General features: G+C 39.2%; 1 protein-coding gene across 8 annotated transcripts in view; it reads right to left on the bottom strand.

Annotated features, from left to right (window-relative positions):
* CIT (citron rho-interacting serine/threonine kinase) overlaps positions 1-18,280 on the bottom strand; it is a 72,920-nt gene extending 54,640 nt beyond the window's left edge. For 7 of the 8 annotated variants that reach the window (XM_075110241.1, XM_075110245.1, XM_075110247.1 and 4 more), the window contains exons 1-10: positions 18,222-18,276; positions 17,795-17,920; positions 16,898-17,039; positions 15,453-15,628; positions 14,011-14,112; positions 13,663-13,805; positions 12,614-12,707; positions 11,068-11,271; positions 9,702-9,855; positions 2,105-2,285 (exon numbers count right to left, since the gene is read on the bottom strand). In XM_075110241.1, coding sequence (XP_074966342.1) covers positions 2,105-2,285; positions 9,702-9,855; positions 11,068-11,271; positions 12,614-12,707; positions 13,663-13,805; positions 14,011-14,112; positions 15,453-15,628; positions 16,898-17,039; positions 17,795-17,890 — 1,292 coding nt within the window. In that variant the 5' untranslated portion in view covers positions 17,891-17,920; positions 18,222-18,276. Of the gene's footprint in view, positions 1-2,104; positions 2,286-9,701; positions 9,856-11,067; positions 11,272-12,613; positions 12,708-13,662; positions 13,806-14,010; positions 14,113-15,452; positions 15,629-16,897; positions 17,040-17,794; positions 17,921-18,211 lie in introns of all 8 variants that reach the window. The other variant, XM_075110243.1, reaches the window with a different exon arrangement.
* Between the last annotated feature and the right edge of the window lie 526 nt (positions 18,281-18,806).

Genomic DNA, 18,806 nt, shown 5'->3' with positions numbered 1-18,806 from the left:
CAGAGAAGGCATCCCAAGATTCACAACAGATAAGCCTACCCCCCATTTACTCTTCCCCGTCTAGAATTTTATATTCAAGCTACTGTGGACAGAAACAGTACTTTATTTCCTGAAGTAAAACATACACCACACAATATTCTGTAAGTAAGAAGTTACCTTTATGACACAGTGCTGCAGCAATACTGAGAATAAACTAGTCACTGCATGATTTAAATACAGATATTTTCAAGTCTCCGTACATTCTTCGCTATATTTAAATCACTTTTGAACAAAATGCGAGTATTTACTGCTAAAAATATCAAAATGCATTTACCGAGACCTCATTCAAAGAAAGAAGCCACTAAGATATACTTATATTAGAATTATTTGGGGGAAAATTAAGTACATGATGTCTTTCTGTTCCAGCTCAGAAAAAAAAAAAACAGGCCATACCAAGCAGAAATTTTACTTCAGTCAAAATTTCTCCGGAGCACATTAATCTCTATATTCTCCTGCTGAACCCCTTCCTGTCTATTGTATTTGAATTTTGGTAACTTCAATACACATCTTCAGTACTAGCTCCGCAAAGAAAGCATATCAATCAATCTGCTATATCTATATCACTTTTCAGCCTTCAACCTCCAGCACAGTTACACCACTGTTCCCGAGACTTTACCTCACACTCCTCCTTCAGTTCTATTCCTGAGCCCCGATTGCATATACGTTTTTACCTTACATCTATGGTCATTGTTGAGCCTTTTCTGACTGTCATGAATGGTCATGTAGCCTTGATAGATGAATTGCAGTTCCCCAGGCAGAAGAGATAACACCATAAGTTATTTCACTCCCAAATCAAGATGGATTTTAATCCCAGGTATCTACAGATATAACATTCAATTTTTCTAATTCTGCTGACTATTAGATATTTTCATCAAAAGAATACTTTTTTGGTTGTTATGTCCTCTCCATTCCTTCCTCTTTTGTCATAAAAGCAACTCTGGTGAGGAAGGACAAAGATTCCATATTTATTACTGGCATAACCATCATATAACCTTGATTCACAGTGTGGGCAAGAAGAAAGATGTCAACAGTATCTCCAGATTTGGTTACACACTTACCGCAGAGCAACTATCACAACCAATATGACAAAAAAAAAAATGAAAACTTAATTAAGACAGATTGACAACTAAGTCCCTAAAGGGAACTAACTAGCAGCAATGAACGATGGTTGACACAAAAACACAGCGCCTTAGTGCATTGAGTCACTACCCCAGCTAAAGCCATCGCATTCCTCAGAGGCCTCAGGATACCAAAGTAAGGACTTCTCAACTTAATGTACCGCACTAGTACTTTTTCAATAGCTCTATCATCGGAAACTAACCACTCACCACACCAAATGTTTTATACCATACTATTTATATTCTTCTTTTTCTCCGACTCCATTCTCTCGGAAAGCATGTTTTCTTTCAATTGAACACCATTTTTTCTAGACCTTTACCTTCCTCCACACACACACCCCCTGCATACCTCATCTGAATCTCCAGTCTCTTAACACACAATACAGCAGTCTTCGTATTTAACTTGACCCAACAGCACACAGTCAGCTGCTGCGAAGCTCCTTCTCTTGTTCGCTGACCCATCACTGCACATTCCCAGACTGGTGGAGCTCCATTTCTGTGGATCACTGATTCAGCCTTACACATCCCCAGTACTTGGTGCCTACTCTCTGACCCAATAAAATAAACCCCCCCCCCTTTCCCATCTCCAAACTCCTCAGTATTCTCCTCCTTTCAGGGATCTGCAATACCAGAAATGCAATCACCTACTGCTCCCTGGTTAACAGCAACAACTAATTTAAAGTATTTGAACAACAATTATAACAATAACTGTTTTATAATAAATCTTTCCATTCCCTCCCCTCCCCATCATCCCAGAAATAATCACAGAACAGTAGGACATGCACAAGCCACAGCAGCAACAGATAAAGCCAGAATCTGGCAGCTTCCCTAAAGCAGAGTACAGGCCAGTTAAATCAGCTTTTCCCCATGCACACACCATCCTCACTGTAACAAACCTTCACATTTTTCCAAAGGTCCTATCTACCTAAGCAATAATTCCTACTTACTCTGATCTTAGGATCCCTAATGCCTTGATGAATGAAAACCCCACAAACGGCAAATCTTCACCCGAGAAGCCTGCTGTGTTCAACTGGCACGTAGAGGATAAAACCCGCGAATTCTTCTCTGGTTCATCAAAATTTGAGGTGTCATCATCAGACTTGAGGGTAGGAACGAAGGGGGGAGGAGCTGGTGAAAAAAAGCAAGAAGAAAAGACAAAATTCAACTACAGTTCACTCTGCAACAGTCCCACTCATTCAGTCCTTGCAATGGCACTGCAGCTCCTGCTTTTAATCTTGCTAACACAAGCAGACTGAGCTGCTGCTCTCAAATCGTATTACAGCAACAAGAGATTAACCCTTAAGCTACCAACATGGCTACCACTCTGCAGGCAGAACGTCTCCCACACCGATTAAACTGGGTTTTAGGTTGGGGATTTGGGATTGTTGTTTTGGAGATCTTTTTTTCAGGTTGGGCTTTTTTTTTTAAAAAAAAAAAACCACATACATTGAATCAAATGAAAGCAGCAGGCTAAGAAAATCATTACTGTAATATAGCTAAAAGCAATTCCTTTCTGATTCGTCTAGAAGAAGAAAATGTCTCCAACCTGTCCAATTAGTGACACTACATAAGAATGTAACCTGATCCTTCGCTAGTCAGCTAAGGGCTACATCTACCCTTTAATATTACCAAGAATCTTCCCAGCACGGGCTTCTAATCAACAGCAAACTGGTCTTTCTCCTGGAATATTCTAATAAATTATAGCTACTAGAAGCTAACTGGTCTTTAGGAAGGGAAGAAATATCAGTAAGGTTTTATTTCTCTAAAAGAGCTTGCTAAAGATCTAGAACTCTTGTTGGGACACCACTGCAGTCTGGCTCTGATACAATCAGCTCTGAAGAGAGGTATAAATAGCAGGAATTACAATGTATTTGTTACTATAATTTCTAAACTGGTACCACTTAACTTGTTAAGCAGTTGTTGAATTTCAGCTGATTTCCTCGCGTTTGCTTCAGTTTAATTAACAGAACAAAAGAACAAGTTCTTCTCAATGGTGTACAGCACCCAAGCTACCTGCTGGCTTGGCTACATGTGTGAAAGGAATCAATGCAAAAGCCTGCTGTGCAATTTCTACCTCATTATATCACATTTTCTGAGATTTTTTTTTTCTTAATATTTATTTCATCACTCAGGTCCTCACTCACTGCAAATCTACTAATGTCTTTTTCGCTCTGTAAAGGAGACAGCTCTTCAGTCAGCAGCTAGAACACAGCCCCTCGCCACAAGCTGAGGGAAGTGTAGTGTGCTAAAACCGTTACCATGGATCCAGTATAGATCTCCTGTAGCTGAAGGGCTGATGAGAATTGAAGAACCGGGAACAAACACTACAGCCCCTGCAGTGCAGGCTCCCTGCTCCCCGCTCTCTGCATGCTCGGAGTTTAACCCTACCTGCCTGCATTGGTGACAGATGCTGATGCTTATCTGACTGACACAGGCAGAATGAGTCACGGCTGGAGCTTGCTAGCTCCCTCTAGGTTGCCAAAGCCTTTCACAGCCCGCTTTTTAACTCCTAATTCTCTAGACAAATGCACACTTAAACTACCCACCAGACCAGCATTAATAGCAAAAAAAAAAAAAAAAAAAAAAAAGAAATCTGTCCGTACAAACTGCCAAATCACAACTACATGCGCAGGCTTTGTTAGCAGCTCCCCAAGGAGCCATTCTGCTGCTGCTCCCAAGCAGGGAAGTGAGAAGAAATTCCATGAAGCCGATAGGAGGCTGCTCACATACGGTAGTTCCAAGTGCATTAGAATGAGATAAGTGGGGAAAATACACAAATTAAATAGGTTCTGTAGTAAGCAGTTTTACTTACTGGCTCCAGAACACTTCAATTTTCTGTCAATATCAACCCTTTATTAATTTCTGCTATTTTATTGGTTATAATATAAATTTAGATCCAATATAATGCTGGCATTTATGTACTGTAAACATAATTTTGGAATACAGATTGTTGATTAGGATCTGTATTTTTTTTTAAATTGACTTAATGTCAGGATAATGTCCAGCTACTCTTTCATGTGCTCTTAATGATTAAAAACAGAGAAGAAACAGAAAACAGTCTGTAAGTATATCATCTTCAATGCAAATATAAGCCCAAAGTTACAGTTAATTCATTGCAGAGGAGGATAAGTTCAGGAATTAATATTTTTTAGTTTAGGACCTCTGCTGAAAGAACTTTGCACATCATTTTACGGGAAGGGGTTGCTGTGGGGTTTTTAACATTGTCTTTGAAGACAGATATTCTCTACGAGATAAAGTAATAAGAGAAAACAGCAAACAATTCGCTTCGTCTGGGGAAGTCTAGAATCCTTCTTAAAGAGGTAGCAAAAAACCAATATAGCTGCCTCCTTATAAATGCTGTAACAACCCTGTTATATACTCCTCAGCGTTTGACTTCATCTTTGAAAGAGAGATCCAGTGCCTTACTTCTCACCAGAAATTAGCCAAGATCTTAAGAGTCATCTTCAAGCCCCTGCAATTAAAAGGAAAGTCTTTCCTCTTGCCAAGAATAAGAATTCCTAGTCAAACCACATGCATGAAAGAAAATATAATGTAAATAGGCCTAAGATCAGCATGCACGTGAAGAGATGAAAAGCACTCAATGGGGGAACAATGGATGCAAAAAGATAAAACTCAACGTGAGACAGAGGAAACCTTTGGGGCTGGTGGGAAACTAGGTTAAGGAGTACAGTGTTTTACACTAGAGTTTCCTCTCATATTTCATAAAAGATGAGATTGTGAACATTAGATTAAATAATGAAAAAAATCATTTGCCCTCTGTTTTGCATTCACTGAAAGTCCATGACTAACAGACCAAAACCTCTGACACTTTGCAGTATAACACTGTTACAATATTTGTAGCAAGAAACATTAGCAACTGAAAACTTTTAACAGTCAAGGCACAAAACCACCTCTAGATGTTCAGTAGTTCTGAACTGTCAGCAGTGACTGAACAGGAGAGGCAGAACTTCAGAGGGGCACTGGAGGAAAAGTCACCTAGGAGTAAGAGGATATGTTTTTAAGACAAAAAAATGATCTGCTCCCTCTGACTTTGTTAATTACTTGGTAGATTCTTCATAGTCTTTTATTCCTAAGACTAAGGAGTCCTTTGCCTGATGTCCAAATCATCTACAGAATAAACAGAGTAGGCTTGTAAAAACAAGCTAAAGCAGACGATCCACTTTGTTCTCAAATGTGGGTCACACAGTGACATAATCTCTAGTTAAATTATTATTTCTTGCTTAAAATCAGAGGACTGTCACACAACTATAGTACTTTCAGAACAAGATGAAGATCGGTGGATGCAAATACATCGATGCACTTATCAGTTGCTTCCTTGAAAGAAGAATCCTTTAGCAGAGGTCAAGATAAGCCTCTGAGAACTAAACGGTAAAACCATGCCGTCACATCTGACAAGGTGAAAAATATGCATTTTTCAGGCTCACACAAAAGGGAAGCAAAACTTACTCAAGACAGTAAAGCTGATGCTTCTACTCTGGTATAAAGGCCTCTTTTTGTCTCTGATATGTTAAAAATGAATGTACATGTTCTGTTTACCATTTAAAGTATCTTGTAGAGAACTGCATGTTTTAAAAAAGCCAATTGCTTGCCTAGATACCTCCCCACTTGTGGAAGGATGTAACCCTCTTCCATCTGTTCCAAAGAATGACTTTCAGAGGAAAAGGGGGTGTTGTAGGTTGCTAAGTTTAAAAAGAAGGAAAAAAAAAAAAAGAAGAAAAAACCAGAAGCATCACACATATACTGCAGTACTTTAACCAGTTTATCATTAAGATTAGATAAAACATCTCTTATGGGAAGAAGCTTTTTGGGTTTGTTTTTGGGGTGGGTTTTTTTTCGGTTTGGTGTTTTTTAAACTCTGCACTAGTGTGTGTATTTATGACTAGTTCAAGGAACATTGCCTTAATCGGGCTCTTCCATCCTTTCAAAATATTTTCATGCAAATTCAGAAGAGAGATACTGCATTTCCCCCGGGACAGTGAAAGACATAACTGAAATAGGAAATTTAAAGGAAATACAGACTGTTTCTTAAGAATAAAAATGTGTCTCTTCTTGCTCTACAAGGTGATCTACATATGCTTTCTAAAGAAAAGCATCCACACAGCCTTTTTAAGTCAGTCAGGCATTCCTCTTCCTCAGGTTTTAAGAGGCCTATTTGAGTAAAGTGGTATGGAAGAAAAATAGAAAATAGGAAGTCCAAGTGAGGTAATTTAAGGATGTTTTCTCCAAGACCACTTTAAAAAAAGGCACTGTACTAGTTCTAACCAATCTATACAATATTATCTTAACGCTTTTTGTGTTCTGCCAAGACAATGATCCAACACATGCATTTCTGTTAACAAAAGCGATCTCCGCTTATAGAAACAAGCCAACACACTTTTCTGAAGGCAAGCATTTAAATGAAACATCACAATGTGCTTAACTGTTAACATACTGAATGGCAGCTTTGGGGTCATAAGGATAAGGAGAGTCTTGGACTTACGAACAATGAGATTTGCCTTCCTGCCTGTTTAATAGAAGACGACAGCCTAAAGATTAGTCTTCAAAACTTTCGCAAGTTCTTCTGTTTGCACAAGATGTTAATTCTTTTCTTCTCATATACATAGTTTCCTCATGCAAGTCCAAATACGCCATCCCATTTTCAAAACCTCTTGGACTGCAGTTATGAAACAGTCTTAAAATGAAAGATTCTTTATGCTATACATATATATCGCTTAGATGACGACAATAAGTGTCTTCTGGCCATTTCTCAGCTAGCCTTCAGCAGGCAGATTTTTGGTTCCAAATTACACAGTCGGTGTAATTTATGGATTTCAAATAACAAGAGGTGATTAACAAAATCCCCAAAATACATAGAATGCAACCTTGTTGCTGATAACTCAGGTATGTCACCCCCATTGTCTATGCCTGATTTTTGATACTTATCGAGTACTCAGATGGTTCTGTTATCAACTTTCCAGTTAAAATCCTGATCATTTATCTGAAACACAGACAGAAATATGTTCATTCTACGTAAATAAATTCCAAAAATATTTTCAGAAAATTCTGTCAAGTAAATCAACACAATCTCAAAAGTTGTGTTTTGTTTTCTTTGGTTTGGGGAGTGGGGGTGGAGGTGTCCAGTTTTGGGGGGGTTTTTTAGAAGCCTTCATAGTCATTAAATAGCAGAAATCAACAAATACAGAGAGCAAAACCTATAAATATGTTTCAGCGCAATACGCCAAGGAAGGGGAAATTTCCCTGTTCTGTTTAACTAACAGAGTCAGTTAAACCTGACCTTAGGTTTAATCATGGGATTCTGTTTCTGTAACTTAAGAGCTAGTTCTAGAGACACGTGCTACTTGAACACACAAAAGTTGGGAACTTTTTTAGAGGCAACTGTTCTTTCGGAAGGGGTTTACTGAAAAGTCAAGTGTTTCATAAGTTACCATAACAACAAAATGTAACATTGAAAAACCCGTTAATGACACGTTCTTGACCAAAATTGATGCATTAAGAATAGTTACCCTGTAGTTCCCAGCGTGATAATTTAAATACCTGCAAGGCAAAGGTACCAATTTTTTCCCTACCTTTCTCAGTCCAAAACAGAAATAACATCATTACTTTTATAGACTAGAGGGAAGTCTGACTGTGCTGACACAGAATTTATTTAACAATGACAGAATTATAGAATCATGTAGGTTGGGAGAGACCTTTAAGATCATCGAGTTCAACATTTCATACCCCCAAAAATCTTTCACCAGATTAACTTGAGGGTGTGAGGTTTTTAATCTAAATCCTGTGACCTCTTCCAGCACTCACTAGATTCCTAGTTTTCTCAGGCTCCAGTTAAACACCACTATCAGCAGAGGTCAAGATAAGAACGAAACTTTTAGCTTTTAGATAGCCAGGGTCAAACCCAACAAGGGTTTTGAATAGAATGACAGCGACACTGCCCTGAATAAACCAGCAAATGGAGAACCACTGTGGAGAGCAAAGCACTAGGTGATACATTGAATTTCCTACTAAAAGCAAGACGACTGCTGTGTTTTGTGCTAGTTACAGTGGGGTTTTATGAAGTACGAGACATAACAACAAAGTCAGGGGTCAAAACTGCATGAATCTTCACAGTAGGTAGGCCCGGATATTGCAGAGAGTGATGCAATCCTCCGGCCAGCTGCAAAGAGAAATGGGATTTTTAAAATCCCAAATGATTATTTCAACATTATAATGACATCAGGGCTGCCTACCAGACTGTCTGTCAGTATCACCATTGTCACAGGAAATGGCAAAACACTCAATTAACTTGCGCAGTTGTGTGAATACTGGACAGACGATTGCCAAGGAAACACCAGAACATAAGCTCACGTGCCATTTTTTTTCCAGACCTGAGATAATATGATAGAAATGCAATACAAAAATTTCAGAAACAGAAAGTGGTGGCTTAGGCAGGGTTCCGAGGAAAGAAGGCAGAGTGAGCTGAAGTCCGGGAAAGGCAGGCTGAAATGATGAAAAAGACTCAAGGCTCAATGGCTCTCAAAGGGCAGAAACAATGGAATTTAACAGAACAGCAGCTCCACAAGTTCAAAATTAATGAATCAACAGAAAAGTGAGTAAACATTCTGCGGAGCTGACAGCTGAAGTGCTGAGATAGTCATCAAAAGTAGCAGCACTGGCTTAGCAATTTATCATGGAAAATGGAGCACAATCATTGCTCTTACAGCATATTTGATAAAGAATATAAGGCAGACATGTTCCTTGCCCAGATAATCTTACAGACCAAATAATTTAAAATACTATCCAACACAAGTCAGGCACTCAGACAAAGATCGTTGATGATGTGTGAAGTATTTGCTTTTGCCTTGGAGCTGGTGCCTCAGTACTTCCAAATACTAAATTCCGTTGCTTCCATAGTATTATAAACAATTTTCTGCACAGAAAATTATTTGGTTCACTGATTTTATTCCAATTATAGTAGAATGAACAGGTTTTTGACAAAAAATTAATCATATATTGGCCATAATAACTTTGAGGAAAATCTCCAATGCCCCTGTGACCACTGACATTTTAATCACCTACAGGAGCTAAAAAAAACCCAACAAATTGTAAATGAAGCCAGATCACAAGCAATGATACAGAAAAATCTGGAGATACAATAAAAAATACTAAGATTAAGCCAAAATTAAGCAAATTGAGGTGGAAAATGCCTGAAAGAACATACTGATGCATTTTAAACTGAGGAAAGACATGGAAAGGACCATTTTGATTTTCCAGTCTAGTGCCTGCAGTAATAAGGCAATTGCATCAGAAATTCATAGAGAGTTGTATTAAACTTCATCTTACCTTACAATTTTCACCTCAGAGATGTTAGCATATCCTACCCAAAAACCAAAATGAATTGTTTTGTTAAAAACATCTTCTCCAGGACACAATCCTGTTTCATTAGGGATAATTATTCAGATCAAACGCAATTACTCACACTGTGCCAATTTTCATGTTACCCAGAGAGACATAAATTGTTTATAAATGCAGTATTATTCTACTTACAGTTACGGATATTATTCCAGTCAATTTTAGAAAAAAATGGATGGCAGCAGAGTCCCTCATAACCCAGCCTTTCCTTCTGCCCACAAAGCAGGCTTTGGACCAGATCAAGAAATTCGCTACTAACTTTCACATCCTCTGGGAACTTCAGAAATCTCTGCAATAGAAAGAAAAGGATTTCTGCTCAGTAGGAAAACATTCCCAGAACAGTAAGATTAAGTTTTATTATTCTGAGATATGTCAGGCACAAAGGATAAATATTTATAGCACACAAAGTATTGTGCATTTTTTCCAAACAGGCTTCTCTCTGCATTCCCTGCAGTAAACGTAGGAACACAGGAACAATCCTACCCGATCAGACAAATGCGAGACCCAGATCACCACCTTGTGCTGAACAATGGCCAACGGCATACACAAATGGAAGAGTAAAACAAGACACTTCCCAGAAAACTCTCCCAAACTTCCAAGGATTTGTGGCTTAAGATTTTCTGAACCAGGGACGACGCCTGTGTGTTTGCCAGATCTCAACGGATTCTTCTATGAATTTTTCTAGTCACTCCTTGAACGCATATAAACATTCAGTAGCTGCAAACTTAGGGCAAAGAGCTCCCCAGCATGAGAATGTGCTATGTGAAGTATCCTTTTTTGTCTGTAACATTGTTACTGTTGGCTACTTTTATTTGATGCCCCTAATTCCCATATTAGAAGAGATAATGGGCAACCATTCTTCGTCCACTTCCTCCCAGCTACACTTCTTTTTTTTCTTTCTTTTCTTTCCCACTAACTCCTACTATTCTACGTGCTGCTTTTTGGACTGTTACTAAGAACTAAACTAACATTTGCATAAATTATAACATCAGGATTCTGTTCTTAAGCCCACCACTGGGTACAGTTGGAATACTTTCCCCTTCACATGCATTGGCTGAAATTTATTTACACTAAATTCCACATGATGTTTTAATCACACAGGCACTCAATATCCTCAGGCCTTTCTGCAGCTCTTCACAGCTAGCCTTTGTCTTTACTATCCAGAAACACTTAGTAAGATTCAGGAACTTTATCAATCCACAAGTCATCCTTTCAATCCCTTTTCTAGATTATTTTGGAGATGCTGCAATTATAGTGCCTAAGATGGACAGCTAAATCTCTATTTCATGCATTGCAGATGGTTATTTTTAAACACCTGTTACAAAAAATACCTTGATATCTACAATATGGAGACATATAAAAACACCATAAAGCATATATTCTAGATATTTGATGAACATCACAAAGTAAAAGACACCCATAAGCTTCTCTTTTCAACTCTAAAAGCACGATTTTTAGTTACAGCCTTTTTACCCAAGAACATGGAAGGAGCTGTTTCTACCTGGAAGTTCATGATGTTATTGAAAGTTTTTGCTGAAGTCCCTTCAGTGAATGGAGTCCTTCCATAAATCATTTCATACGCAATGACTCCTAGGGACCACCAGTCACATTCTGCACCATAAGAAGCTTTGCCGTCCCCATTCAACCCCGTCAGCATTTCTGGTGCCATGTAGTCAGGTGTGCCAACAGGTAGGTTGGCATTTACCTAGACACAAAGATGTACCAAGTGAAATTACAGCACTTTCTGTTCATTATGATCTTGGTAATAACACAAATCTTTTTTCTTTTCTTCTTCTTTTTTTTTTTTTAAATGAGACACAATTTTCAGCCCTCCAAGTGAATTTTAAGTCAGTAATTTTAAGCAAGGCTGTTAAGCAAAAAAGTGCAAGGTTAAGAAAACTGCTGATAAACAAACAGAAAGCAAGCTATTTGGTATAAAAAAAAGTCAAATTATCAGAGCTAACTGTTACTAGAAACTACAAACAGCTTCAGTAGGAAAGTGGCATTCTAAAAAGCACAGGATTACTGAACACTGATGTTTTCAGCAGTTTGCACTGCTTCAACTAGGGACATCGTAGCTGAAATTTCAGCGTGTCAAATTTAGACATAAATATTCCCTGCCTTGTTGCATTCTGTGTCATCCCTACCTTTTTACCTTATGTTCATGACCAGCAAAAGTACTAGTATTTGAATTTCTGGAGTGCTCAGAAAACATAATTCAGAAGCCAAAACTGCAATCATTTTTGCACCGAGTGGCATAAAGAATGAAACAAAACGGCTGGCAAACTAACACAAACACCTGAAAATGACTGAAAAGATAAAGTGAAGACAAGTTTAAGAGAAAAATGCAATGCAGAGAAGCACTGAGAAGGGAAGAACAGGGAAGAGAACGCTAAGAGTGACGATAGGAAGAAAATGCTACAAGAAAAAAATCAAAATTGTAAAACAAGACAGGAATCTGGTATAGAACTTCTTGCTTAGATATATTTTAATTTCAAATTATCGCTTGAAATTGTATTCAGTTACCTAAATTTACAAGCAACTTACAAAAAACCTCAACCAATTCACAGCTTTGAATATAGTGCTTTCTGGTGAGTAACGCTCAGAACACTGGAATGTGACTCTCTCCAACCAAGAGCTCCCCGACTTCAAAACTGTGCCACCTTAGTTACAACAAACACAACTTTCATTCCAATTATGAACAATTATAAAACCATGTCCTTCTTTAAACGCAGCACCGAACAGTTGTAAGAGTCTCTAGAAGTACGATTTCACATTGCAGTGCAGCACGATAAGAAAGTCGACTTGCCTTTACCTTACTGGCATATTAAAATTTTAATAACCAAATATATATCTGCTGAGAGCTGCAAAAGATACTGGAGCTCATGTTTGAAAAGCCATTCACAAATGGAAAAATATCACTGTGAACAGACTCCATATCAGACAAGAAAGGCAGAAGCACAAGGTGTAATCAAGGAACAGATATAGTTAGTTTTCCTTTTTTGACTGGACTATCCAAACAAGCCATTTTAAATCCACATTATTACCGTTTTGTTCACTGTCATTTTGGCAGCTGACCCAAAGTCCACCAGTTTAATGTGTCCTGTTCGGTCAATAAGAACATTCTCTGGTTTGACATCTCTGTAAGCAAGAAAAAAGCAATTATTACCTTCCCATACCATTCCCCACTGTCACATCTAGGTAACAGGATATGCCTTTTCAGCTACACTCAACCCTGTGCTCAGTTGCATAAAACCTTAACAAGTGGGTGTCTTATTTCCAACTGCTTTTCTGTTTCCAAACAAATATGAAAGTAGTAAAGTTTTCCTTATTTCATGGAGAGTTAATAATTATTGATAGAAGGTGAAAAGAGAAGGTGGTTTCGCACCTTGACTACCTTCTAACTGAGTTCCAGTGAAGTATTATGTAGCTTTCTTCCCAAACTTCCTCAGAACTTACGCTGTACATCTTTCAAATCCAGGCAGCTACCCCACATTAGAAAGGCACAGCTTGTGCTCTAAGTGCAGCAACTGCAGCTGCTTGGAACATAAAATACTTCATAACATTTCCAAAACCTCAGAATGGAAAACATTTATTAAACACCAACATGATTTGAAAACACGTGCAGTAACAGCCTTCAAGGAACGATATAATCTTTAGAAAACTCTGTGATATTTAACTACTCCAACATCCTATACTGCCCTGTTCGCCAACCAGCACACAAGCTTTAACAACTACACTTGGTTCCCATACTACTTGGTGCTAAAAGCAACAATCTCTGGAAAAGATTTTAATTTTTTATAGTGCAACATTGAGGCTTCTTATTACTAAGCCTTCAGAAAATATATGTAACAATCCTTCCTTGATATTAATTTGAACTTTACATCAAAGTTAACGCCTTTAGCTACAATTATAGTTGGAGTCTGATTAATTTTCTAGTTTTCTCTCCTGATACAGCATGTGAAATACCATCCTGAAAGAGGACGGATTATTAAAAAAAAAAAAGCAAAAAATCAAGAATGCATCGTTCCAGAACACTTTTTCTGGAATGATACTGATCAAATATTATGTGCAGTGCAAAGCAATCTTTACCTACCGGTGTACGTAACCCATCTGATGGACACTGTGAATGGCTAAAACCAACTCTGCGAGATAAAACTGCACCATACTCTCATCTAGCTGGTCCTCATATCGGTTTAAGAGTGACAGTAAGTCCCCTCCAGGCTGATACTCCATAACCTACATAAAATTTTAAAGAACAGATAAAGTCCATATATACAAAAGACACACCATTCAACTCCTCCATATTACATATAAAGCAGTTGTTATATAATGCAGGAAAATTTACAGAAAATGAGCACATTTCAACTGTCACATTGTTCTTCAACTTAACCATGGAAATAGCATTCAATAGAGGAGAAAAGAAACAAACACTAGGCATTACCAAGTAGAGATTTTTCCTGTCTTGAAATGCATATTGTAACTGTGGAATCCACGGGCTGGTGCCCTGAGATAATATACTGCGCTCTTCTTCAAAAAATGACACCTACAAAAAAAGGAAGCGCTCAGTTATATCATGATGAAAATGAGCTAGAATACATTAGAGTCCCCAAGTTTTAGGAAGATCTGAGTCTGTGCCAAAAGCGCACATCACAAAAAAAATTGCACAGAAAATATTAAATGCTGCTTCCTTGTGATGTGCACCTTTAAAGAAAAGCAGTTTCACTCCTTTGTGTTTTTGATTCCCCTCCCACCTTCTGTTGTCTAGCTTGCTTTCAGCTGAATAGTCCCTGCAACAAAGGCCAGCTCCCCTTCCGAACTGGTGAAGCATATACCAGTCTGGAGTGCAATCTTGGTTGACCTCATCTGGACTGGCCCTAATGAAACTAATCTCAAAAGAATCAGACAAGCAAAATAGAAGCCAGAGCAATTATGGGGTAGCAACTTACAGCTAATTCAGTAATAAATTCATTGTACACTACTAAAATACAAGGTTTTCTTGAAAACATCCTGTATCAACTATTTAATTATTTAGATGTGCAGCCAGACATCAACAAATTAATTTTACTAGAGAGATACTGCTAGTGCATTTAGATCGACATTCCCTACTTTCACAGACCCACACTCAACAAGACCAAGCAAGTGTCCTATTGAGGGTAGTATCATACCTTGCTTTCTTGTCAACCTATGCCATAGCAAGAGTAATTTTAGTTTAACTTCACTTCTGGTAGCCACAAACAATGCTGAGGGATCTCAGGAGCAACCCAGCTGCACCAAGTATTGGGAACAACTGATGCAGATATTGCTGTATAAATTCACAAGGTCTTTCATGGAGTATCTGTGTCCTACTTATCATCTCACGTCAGTGAAAGAGTAACTTCTGTTTCTCACCAAACTATGATAACAACCTCCATTATCCCTTTTTTAAGTTTTCAAGTAACACATTTCTCAAGCTAGTGAGAGGCTCTCCATAAAAATCCAGTCACCACAGTTTGCCTTCACACCCACTCTTGACATTCTATGTCGCTCTTTAAAACAAAACCCTTAATGAATAGATTGCCTAAAAATTCAAGCCACCATCAAGCTGATCAATACCAATACAGTATTTTCTTCATCTTTTTTTAGCTGTCTTGCAGTTAGATGGTAAGCACCTTGAGACAAGGGCCTTTTTTTGTTTTGGATGGCACCTCACCCAATAGATTCATGGTCTAAGACAACGGCTTTTAAACGCAGCAAAACTACACACAAATCTATTACTTCACTGAAATGTAGCATGATCCTTCTCAAGATACATTTTTAACTTAATTCTAATAGTGGTGTCAAAAAGGTGAAGTTCAATAAATTGTACATTATCGTTCTACTGTCACAACAGAAAAATATACGTACGTGCTCCTGCGCCAACAAGGACTCCTTGCTCATCACCTTCATAGCGTATACATCACCAGTAACCTTCTCCCTTACTACTTTTACATCTGCAAAGTGACCACAGCCAACCACACTCTTTACTTCAAAATCCTTCACGCTGGGTTGCAGTTCCCTTAATTCAGCTATAGTCTCTGCATCTATGAAAATAAAACACTTATTTTTACATTAGCCAACTGGCATTTCATAATGAACGCGACAACATAAATGGGGAATAAAATGGAACAAAAAAAAATTTAGTTCCAGACTCTTAAGAAATGTTAAATCATTCCAGAATATGCTTCTTAAAAAACCAGTATGCATAAGAACTAGAAAAAGACTATATTAATTCATAGTTAAGACTGAAATATGGTACATACAAAAGAATCAGGAAATGTTAAGACAGTTCCCATAGCAACCATAATTCTGCCCCATTCATAACATCATAGGCTGAGAGCATCTTTTGTTTCTAATTTCTTTCCAACCAACCTTTACAATACAAAGTGTATTCTCTAAATATGAGGGCTTCACCCAGCCGTGAGTTCTACAAGTCAAGTGGCAAGGTTTTCTCCTCTGCCTGTGGGAGGCACTAGTCTATTGTCTAACAAATAACCGTAGACGTGACATTTCAGATATTCAGTTCAAGTTTTGCTTTGACTAGCTTCAACCAGCATGCACTGTGAAAATCAGTTGCTCTCTGTAGATTGTTCTAAAAATTCTTCAGACTAGCAGAAAATTACTCTCTGCTAATAGTATCTAGAAACTGTTGGATGGAGCTATCGTAGGGGGCATGGTAAGTTACTTCTAACCAAACAGCTTTCTAGAGTCTCTCAGTAGAAAAATTGATGAGCCTTTCCCCCCACCCGCAAAGAATCCGAGCACACCATCAGTAAAATATTTACTCTATCAGAAGTTATATTTCTGAAGCACAGAATTACTATTTACAAGCTACACCTGCAAAACTCAGATAACACATGGAATCGAAAACATTACTTCTGGCTGAAAGAGACCAGTATTACCAAGTTCCTTTCTACATATTTTTTCCCTCGTACCTCTAGTCACTGTCCTGCTCTCAACATCTGCATTCCTTCTATTGTGCAGGCTTGGAGCTTTGCTGTACACAGTACTCAGACACTTTTAAAGACAGTACCTCCTCAACCAGAAATACAGTACAGACTAAGAAGGGTGCCCATTTGAGTCACAGCACTTCAAAAGCCACTTGCATTTGACCTTTTTGGACCTGAACAAAGCCCAGCTAAGATTGCCAAGGTCCCCTTTGCAACATTGGGTTGTCCACAAAATGTCTGATGCTCAAAGTCCTGGGTTACAGTCATTAACGAATCAAAGCAACTGAAGCATTATTTAAACATTCCGATTCTTAAGCACCACCTTTTAAAATGACACCTGGAAATTAGTCTAAACAAACTTACACTTCTTGACAAAGTTGCCAACATGTTTAATTTTCATTAAAGCAGGGTTTCTGCATTCTTCAAAAAGAACAAATAAAGAATCAAGGATGCCTTCCCGGGAGAGAGGAGACATCTGCTGTTGAGTCACAAAGAACGGCTTCCCCTAGAAAAAAAAAAAGAAGCAACAGCAGATGGAGTCTCAGACAACAATGAAAACCCTCAAACCAATAACATATGTATGGAGCAGATTATACATTACCCATTTAAAAATCACTATCTCAGAAATTAGACAAATGATGCAGAAGTGTGATGTAAATACATCAATTTGCTATGTCTATCTCTAATGGCTGTTACAGGTATTTTACTTTTAGACAAAGCAATCCTCTAAAGATTGTTAAAGTTCAAATCACAGCTTTCTTGAAACTATCTACATCCTACCGGTGATTCTGATCTGACTGGCTTTATTCTTGACATTGTACTACATGGTTTTTTCATGGTACAGTTTAAGCAATCAGTTTCAATATTAGCTCTAGAAGGAAAAGCTGCTGAAGCTCAGATAATCAACTAGCAGCTGGCTCGGTAAATCCATCTCATGGCAAACCCTCAGTTACATCACCCATGAAAAAACTGCAGATTACAGAACACAGAATATTCCATCTTTATGTGGGAAAATCCACTCAGGCTAGAACATTAACCGATACGCATAAACGTAAGACCAGCTAGTATCCACAGACCATTGTGCAAACCAGATACACGCTTTGAACTTCAACAAGTTACCCCTTCTTTTACCCCTCCCTCCAAAGACCCACAGAGGCATGCTTGGAGTGCCCACACCAACAAGCAAAACTGTATTTTGATACGCTGGGTATGGAGACGGATGAAACCGAGACAGGTAAACCCATGCCAGGTGCTCTTCACCTGAAAGAGAAGATTTAGCCGAGAGATTCGGCTGGCGATGGACTCCGTCGGTCCTGCCTCTACTGGATTTCGGGCACCGCATTTAAATTTCAACATCTTTACGTATTATCTTGTAGAAAAGATCACCTGAAAAAGAGAAGAGAGACTTTCAAGCAGACGCACTTAAAAAGGGGGGATGAGAGGGGCAGAACTGAAGCAACGTTTGCGTTCCCTCAGAGCCGCAGTTTATTAAAGTTAGGAAGCTCGAACGCAGCCGCAGCGTAACAGCAATGACTGTGTTTAATGTTCGGGGAAAGGAGCGGAGAGGGAAGGGCTGTCGGCGGAAAACAAACCCGGAGGGGGCAGAGCCCCCCCCAAACGGCGGCCTTAATGGGACTAGTGGTTAGCGGAGCCGCACCGAATCCCCCTCCAACCCACCTCACTTTACCGCCATCCAAGTTTGAACGGAGCGAAGGGCGTAACCCGGCGACCATCACTTCCGATGACGCGCACCAAGCGCCGCCGTCCCAGCCAATCCCGAGGCCGGTCTGGCGGAAGCGCGGTCGTCACGAGGCGCTGCCTCCCGAGAGGCGCGGCTGAGGCCCCCTGGGGACGTCAGCTGTGCGTCGCCCTGCCCCCCCGCCGCCCCGATTAACGGTTTTAACCGTCGGGTTGGCGGTCTGTCCGTGCGGTCGGCCTGCCGCCGAGGGGCCGGGGCCGCGGCCGCGGCCGCGGCCGCAGGAGGGAAGGGCAGGCCACGGGTTTCTTTGCCAAATTTTGAAAGGCAAAAATGAGTCATTCTTAATAGTTCTGACTGGAGCTGGTTCAACCGTAGGCTAGGCGTCATAGTTGGCAGCATCTAACTGCCAGGTAGGACAGCCAGAGGGGAAATAAAAAGGTTTACAGCAGCTTTACATTTTCCTCTCTAAACCACACGTTTGACCTTTCTGTCCCCAGTGTGTGTGTGTGATACACGTGGCTGTTTTCTTCATCTATAGGGTAGTGAGCTTTCAAGTGAAGCATTGGTGAAGAT

This window comes from Phalacrocorax aristotelis, chromosome 15 (genome assembly GCF_949628215.1).
Source record: "Phalacrocorax aristotelis chromosome 15, bGulAri2.1, whole genome shotgun sequence".
Lineage (NCBI taxonomy): Eukaryota > Metazoa > Chordata > Aves > Suliformes > Phalacrocoracidae > Phalacrocorax > Phalacrocorax aristotelis.
The sequence above is the reverse complement of the archived record's forward strand: the minus strand, read 5'-3'. Positions and strand labels throughout refer to the sequence as shown.